The following is a 7,300-nucleotide window of genomic DNA, read 5'->3' as shown; positions in this document are numbered from 1 at the left end:
ATAATCATATTCATGACCAGAGAGATAATGAGTAGCATCAAGGATCTGAACATAAACTCTTCCACCAGGTAATCCAACTAGCATCAACTACAAAGAGTAATCAACACTACTAGCAACCTTACAAGTACCAATCGGAGTCGCGAGACGGAGATTGGTTACAAGTGATGAACTAGGGTTTGGAGATGAGATGGTGCTTATGAAGATGTTGAGGGTGATGAGTCCCCTCCGATGAGAGGAGTGTTGATGATGATGATGGCGACGATTTCCCCCTCCGGGAGGGAAGTTTCCCCGGTAGGATCGTCCTGCCGGAGCTCTAGATTGGTTCTGCTCAAGTTCCGCCTCGTGGCGGCGGCGAATCCACGAAAAAGCTCCTCCTTGATTTTTTCCTCGACAAAACCCTTCATATAGCAGAAGAGGGGGGCCAGTGGGCCAGCAGGCTGCCCACAAGCCCTCATGGCGCGGCCTGGGGGGTTGGCCGCGCCGTGCAGGCTTGTGGCCACCTGCTGGCGCCCCTCTGGCGCTTCTTTGGCCCAGTATTTTTTATTAATCCAGAAAAAAAATCCTCGTTGATTTTTACGGTGTTTGGAGTTGCGCAGAATAGGTATCTCAACTTTTCTCCACTTTCAGGCCAGAATTCCAGTTGCCGGCATTCTCCCTCTTCATGTAAACATTGCAAAATAAGAGAGAAAAGGCATAAATATTGTACTGTGAAGTGAAATAACAGCCCAAGAAGCGATAAATATCAACATGAAAACATGATGCAAAATGGATGTATCAACTCCCCCAAGCTTAGACCTCGCTTGCCCTCAAGCGAAAGCCTAGCTCAATAAATATGTCCACATGTTTAGGGAGAGAGGTGTCGACAAAACAAGATACAAACATGCATGCATCATGATCATGATCAGAACAGCCATGCCAACATATAATCTCTCATGCTAAAGTGATGATTCCTTCACAAAATAAAGCATGGATCAAGAACCTTACCGAGAAGTAACAACCGATAGCCTTTAGTCATTGAAGCAATTGCAATTTATCACAACATCACAAAGAGTCAAATAAGAGCTTGTAAAGCAAATCCACATACTCAATCATTCTTTCGTTCTCTACAATTGCTACAACTCATGTGGTACTCATGAGATCAAAGTTTCAGCTGGACACAGAGAAAGATAGGGGCTTACAGTTTTGCCTCCCAACTGCTTACCTCAAGGGTAATGTCAACAATAATAATTCATGAATACTTACCTCCAAGTTGACATATGAATATAGATCTTTCCCAAGCATATGAAGTTCACTACTAGGAAAAGGCCTGCTAGTGGCGTACCTGTTTTGGCTACTAATGGCGCACTATAGGTGCGCCACTAGCATCACGCCATTAGAATTTTTTACTAATGGCGCACCAGGCAGTGCGCCATTAGTATAGCTCATGGTGCGCCATTAGTATGCCTCCCAGGTGCGCCATTAGTATGCCTCCCAGGTGCGCCATTAGTATGCCTCCCAGGTGCGCCATTAGTATGCCTCCCAGGTGCGCCATTAGTATGCCTCCCAGGTGTGCCATTAGTATAGCTCATGGTGCGCCAGAGGTTATACTACCAGCTCTAAAAATATTCAATTATTATCCTCACACCCACAAGAAGGTTCAAGATAAACACATATTACACCACAATGAAAATATGTTTATAAACATGCACATACATTGAACGCAAATTGACAAACAAATTAACCTAGAGGAAGCATAGTTTTGACCATCTTAACAATCATCTAGAACACACAAGTCACAAAAAGATAAGGACTATTGGTTACTATGAGAGACTTCAGATGGTCCTGAACACACAAGTTTGTATCTACATGCACAAAGTGCAAGCTCCAAAACACTCGAAACACCAAATGGTCTACAAGACAATAAGGTCCATGATTACAGGTTGGTTTGTCCATAAACGCTAGAGAGTCATCATGTCCATGTGCATCAATAGGTTGAGTACCTGAAAACATTTGGCACAAATTTGTCAAGAAAGTGGAACCAGATCAAGTTGTTAAAATCTCATATGCGTATTACAAATATTCGATCAAATGATTATCATGATATCATAGTTAACAATATAGTTTCTATAAAAGTTATAATCATCTCACATGCTATTATATAGAACTATGTTCTAGTGCTTGTAGTTTTATCAACAATGAATGCATTGAGCATCTTAAACAAAGATTGTCATGATATCATAGTGAACAATATCGTTTCTATGTGGTTACTAGTCGATTGCCCGTGCGTTGCCACGGAACATAAAACATGATTGTTGTGTGTGCTCATTAGTCAAGTCCAACATAGACGGAATTCATGTTTATATGGTGGAAACCACTCGTGTCATCCTTCCGTGCCCTCCCTCTCTTATAATCACTATGCACACATGATATGTCCTTTGTAAATTTTTGAATGCATGTGTCGCATATGATTTATAGTTGTGTTGCGACAAATATTACCTTGGGTTTCCTTCCTTCATACAATGATCACCACACACCCCTTATGTCTCTTTTCTTGCAGTCATGTAAACATAATGCATGAGAAAATTCTTGTCTACACCAAAAATAGTCTGATTGTATTCAAACATTATTATTTTTTTGTTTCCAACTGAAATGGGTTTTTAGGAAGCTATTCTTGGAAATCGGATGGCTGGAAGAAAGTAAGGGCACAACTACTGTATTTGGCTTCATATTTATGGACACCTTAAGATATTCTGGTACAATTTTCAGCTTCATTTCCAAAATAAATAAAAACTGCTCCTTCACTCATACCGTATCTTCCTAACCAAATTTGTCTTGCCAAATACGACCTATTTCTCGAATTAACTTGTCCCTAACTCCCAACAGCATGTGATTCAAATCTGGCAATAGCCTATTAATACTTTGCTACGCACGGGCTGGTTTACCTCTTTAGCCCGTCAGAGAAACGGTACCATCACACTGTAGCGTATGGATAAATAGGCGCGGAATAAATACATTTAGCAAATACTAGATGGCAGCAGACAGATAATGGATCTACCCTTTCTGTGCACCATAAACAAGTGCAATTGCACATTTAAGTGAAGAAAATGTTAAAATAACTTCTACACGTTTTATAATTAGCATTGTTTTGTTTCATATACAATGTATATACAGGTTCTATGACTGTTGATGGCCCGACACTCAGACTAGTCTAGCAAGTAATATCCCGTTTGAAGAAGTCGACAAACAACGACACAGACCTTGGCACGAGGATGCTCATTGTTTGTGCCGTCCATTTTGGCTATTACAAGGGAGTCAATGCCATGGAGAAACTTGGCCAGCTTGTTGTAGATAGGCTCTAGTGACTGACAATGGCCACACCATGGTGCATATATCTGCGTCCAAAATGATGCGGCGTTATGGACAACACACATTTTTTATCTTCTCAAATCTACCTGGAAATAACTGAACTTACCTCCAAAAGGACATCTTTTGACTCATCCAGAACTATTTGATCTAGACTCTTGCGAACAACAACTTTGACGTCCTCATCATTCTGCATGGGAACACAAAAAATCTCTCATTGCTATGTAAATAATGCCAGAGAAAGGAGATATCGGATAATTCTTGTCGACTCACGGATTCAGGTACTGGGTCAGACTTGTAGAATGGTGTGGGCTTGTCCTCCAGGAAATCTTGAGCAAATTCCTGGGTATTACAAGACGTAGAAAGATTTTGTTAAGGAGCATTTTACTTTCTTGAACAATGATACTTGATACCATCCTACCCAACAACACTGGCAGGGCCTCAACATCAACAATGACGAAAAGACAATGCCTATAGTGGTTACATAAAGCATCTTCTACAGACAAGTGCTAGTGTGGCAAAAGATGAGAGAATGTACATGGACATGCAAGTTTTTGAAGCAACATATAGCACGGTATAAGCAGAAATATATAGTGGTATAAAAAAGAACATCACAAAACAAATAACAAAAAGCAAAAGCACGTTCATCGGCTTATATATTGTTAAGGTAATATATTCTCTTGCAACTGTTGACCATGCTCTTACCATTTTACTTCTAATCTGGTACTGAATTTGCAAGAATATTTTCAGAAATTACCTTAATGTTGTTGAGTGATATTTCACCATGGAAGAAAAACTTCTTAGCATCTTCATTCCCAGTGTAAGCAAGAACCTGCCAAGTAACCGAATCAGAAAGTCCAAAATAGAAAGAGCAGACACATTAAAACCAAAGCCAAGTTGCTGCATGCTGTTTCTGTGCAACAAATCGATACATAAAAACATGACAAATAAATAAGAGGTGTTACTGTGGTCTCTTGTCCAGTAATTCCAAAGTAATTGGCAACAGGTTCACCAACTTCCTCATTGTCACACTCCACAAAAACAAATAAAAGCTGCATTTGAGACACAGGCCACATCAGTGCTTAGTGAGACTCCACCTCAGCAAAAACGCATGAGCCACAAAGGAAATAAGTGATGGCTTGAATTTGAGTATAAAACGTGGAACATGACAGAGGAAAAAGTTCATGAAACACTAGTCCGATCAACAGAACAAAGTACCTTTCCCTTGAATGATTTTGTTGTTTCCTTCAAGATGGGCAGGAATTTCGAGGACTCCTTTGCAACATCGAATAGAAAAATCTGATTTTGAAATTAGGATACAACACATCAGCAAAGGAGTAATAATACATGGGCCGAGAGCATGATGAAAATAAAACCCCATGGCATACAACATGACATACTTGCTTCTTGATCGGATTATCGAAAATCGCACGGGCGGTTTCCTGTGTGAGGGTGGTGATCAGTGACAGGTGAGTATTTTGTTTGTGGATGAATGACATCAATAGCACATGATGCTACGTCCAGAACTGTTAAACACATACTTCATGACAGGATTCAGCAGCAAAAAATGTGAAAAGCTCTTTTTTCTATTTCAGCATTGGTTTGATGATCAATGATTACGCCAAGACAATGCCAAGAAGCTACTACCCTTTTGCGCATATATAGAATCATTTGCAAGGCCGGAACATTGTGCAGAGTACTGAAAATGGCTGAACATTGTGAAGGGAGCAGGCTGATAATGACTAAACATTTCTGAAATTTCCACTATGTCTCTTCTCTTCTTAGTTATCTTCTTCCTGACGAAGCCATTCAGGCCAGCGCTCGCGTCGGCAATCACACCATCAAGGGGAAAACAACACCCCCGCAATCTCAGGGGAACAACTCAAAACCCTATGGCACGAAGGCCAGCACAAAATTCAATGTGGCACGTGGACACAATCAACAGAGAGGAAAAGAGCACCATGTTCATGCTATCATAAAAGAACAAGGCCAAATGGCTCTCCCCTCCCCCTCCTCCTCCTCCCACCTCCTTCCACCCCACAGCCTCCCCAATCCTTCCAACCATGAAGATTTCTCCTGTTAATCACGATGGAAGGGCTCTTACATTGGGATTTCTCACCAGGGTTAGCCCTGGCCAAGCAGGCAAGGATCAAGTTTGGCACCACGGTGCATTTTTCTTCTCCCCGGTCAGGCAAAGTTTTCTATTTGGTGGTTTCATTCTCCTCGGCCTCTTTCCCTTTGACTGAGGATTCAGTGGGCATTGCTCTCATTTAGGTTTAGTGTTGCCAAAAACAAAGTGGGACACTTCATCTATGGGCTCAAAGACAGAGTTTGGCCAGATTTTGTTTGTCATTTTCACCTCTTCAAGGGACGCTTTGCGCAGACTGTACATTATGATTCTCATTGGCACGCTAATGAGGAACTAGTTAACATCTCTTCTAGGAGGTCTATGGCGATCAAGACTGATTTAAGTTTTCTTGGTAAAAAGATTATCAATGATTCTCCCTCGGGTTCATGCTACCCCCTGAATTTGGTTAAGTTTGATCCTATCAACTCTTGCACTCGCCATGGGAGTCAAGCTTCAGCATCTCAGGCAATTTCCCCTGACCACATTCCACATAGCATGGCACATGCAAGTTTGAATACCACCCCGACATCATCGGAAGCACGTCCGCATATGCGTTTAATGGAGAGTTACGTTGCCCTAGCGGATTTGGAGGACGCAGGATATGCCTGTCAGGAGAATTTCCTTCTTTTGGGCAGTCTTCGGTTTCGGATTAATGTTCCATATCCTTCTCCACCGCAATGTTTCCTTACATCTGCGATCAAATATGCGCCACAATCTTTGGAGTGGCCACCAGTTTTAGAGGCTCGACACAAGGCAGATTTAGCGCAAGCCCAATATTCTGCTGACGAAATATCAGAATTAGCCATTAATTGGCCGTGTTTATGCGCAAGATGCCTTCAATGGGGACATAATAAACGGGACTGCTGCTCGCGTCTGATTTGCATTAACTGCTCAGCTCCTAATCACAAGATGATTGCCTGCCCTGCGCTTATTAAGCATAATATGTCGACTGACACGACTACTATTCGAGCTAGTAGCACTAGTGATTGCAATCAACCCAAAGTTGCTGTTTCCCGCTTGGTTCAACATTCAGGCAAACATCGTCGATACACCAGGTGCGACTGGTGTGGGGCATATGGGCACAAGATCCGTTCCTAATTTAAACGAGAAAAATCCTCTAAATGGATTTGGGTACCTAAACTTTCCGATTATACCCCTCTCGCTTCGAATTCTGCGCCTCCCCCACAGAGCTCATCACTCTCCTGTCCCATCCGAGACTTCGGCCGCCTCACCCTCCTCTGTCTCCTGTCTCATCGCCGTCGCCTCGTCTGCCCACCACCTCCATTTCCATGGCGAACTACCCGCTGAATCCAATGTCGTTCCTACCGCCTGGTTTCTCCGTGGAACCTGGCCCGGATGATCGAATCGTGCGGAATGGGATGGTGGTTGGGCCGTTTCCACCCCTCAACCACGACTTCTTGGCGATTGCGGAGGCCAATCACTATGTTCCACTACATCGCCGCGAAGCCATCCGCACTTAGATCGAAGGTTTGCTGCACGAAGCTCACTTATTCACTACCGAATCTTCTGATCATCCATTGGGCATTGGGATTTTTGGTTTTGCGGATGCATTCATGAGAGATACCGCCATTGCTTCTCCCCTAGAGCTTGAGGACGAGGACCTCCTCATCACTTTTGTACCTCACAATGAAGCTCTGAATCGTCGTAGTACCACCTTTGGGCCTGAACTTTGGATTATGTATTTTGGGTTTCCCTATGACTATCAAACAGAGTACTACATTCAGAAATCCCTAAGAGGATTTGGTGCTTTGGTTTCCTGGTATAAACCGAGACAGGATAGGAGATTTGTTCTGCTCAAAGTGAGAGTCC

General features: G+C 42.7%; 1 protein-coding gene across 1 annotated transcript; it reads right to left on the bottom strand.

Moving 5' to 3' along the window:
- Window positions 1-1,716: 1,716 nt before the first annotated feature.
- On the bottom strand, window positions 1,717-4,841 carry LOC123405407 (protein disulfide isomerase-like 1-4). Its single transcript, XM_045099100.1, has 8 exons — window positions 4,743-4,841; window positions 4,561-4,641; window positions 4,308-4,394; window positions 4,100-4,174; window positions 3,616-3,684; window positions 3,452-3,532; window positions 3,237-3,371; window positions 1,717-1,979 (listed from the first exon to the last, which is right to left on the bottom strand). The coding sequence occupies exons 1-8, from the start codon at window positions 4,839-4,841 to the stop codon at window positions 1,938-1,940; spliced, it is 669 nt and encodes a 222-aa protein (XP_044955035.1). The 3' UTR covers window positions 1,717-1,937.
- Window positions 4,842-7,300: the final 2,459 nt, after the last annotated feature.

The sequence above is a fragment of the Hordeum vulgare genome, chromosome 6H (genome assembly GCF_904849725.1).
Source record: "Hordeum vulgare subsp. vulgare chromosome 6H, MorexV3_pseudomolecules_assembly, whole genome shotgun sequence".
In the NCBI taxonomy this organism is placed as follows: Eukaryota; Viridiplantae; Streptophyta; class Magnoliopsida; order Poales; family Poaceae; genus Hordeum; species Hordeum vulgare.
Note: the sequence above shows the minus strand (reverse complement) of the source record. Positions and strands in the feature narration are given on the sequence as shown.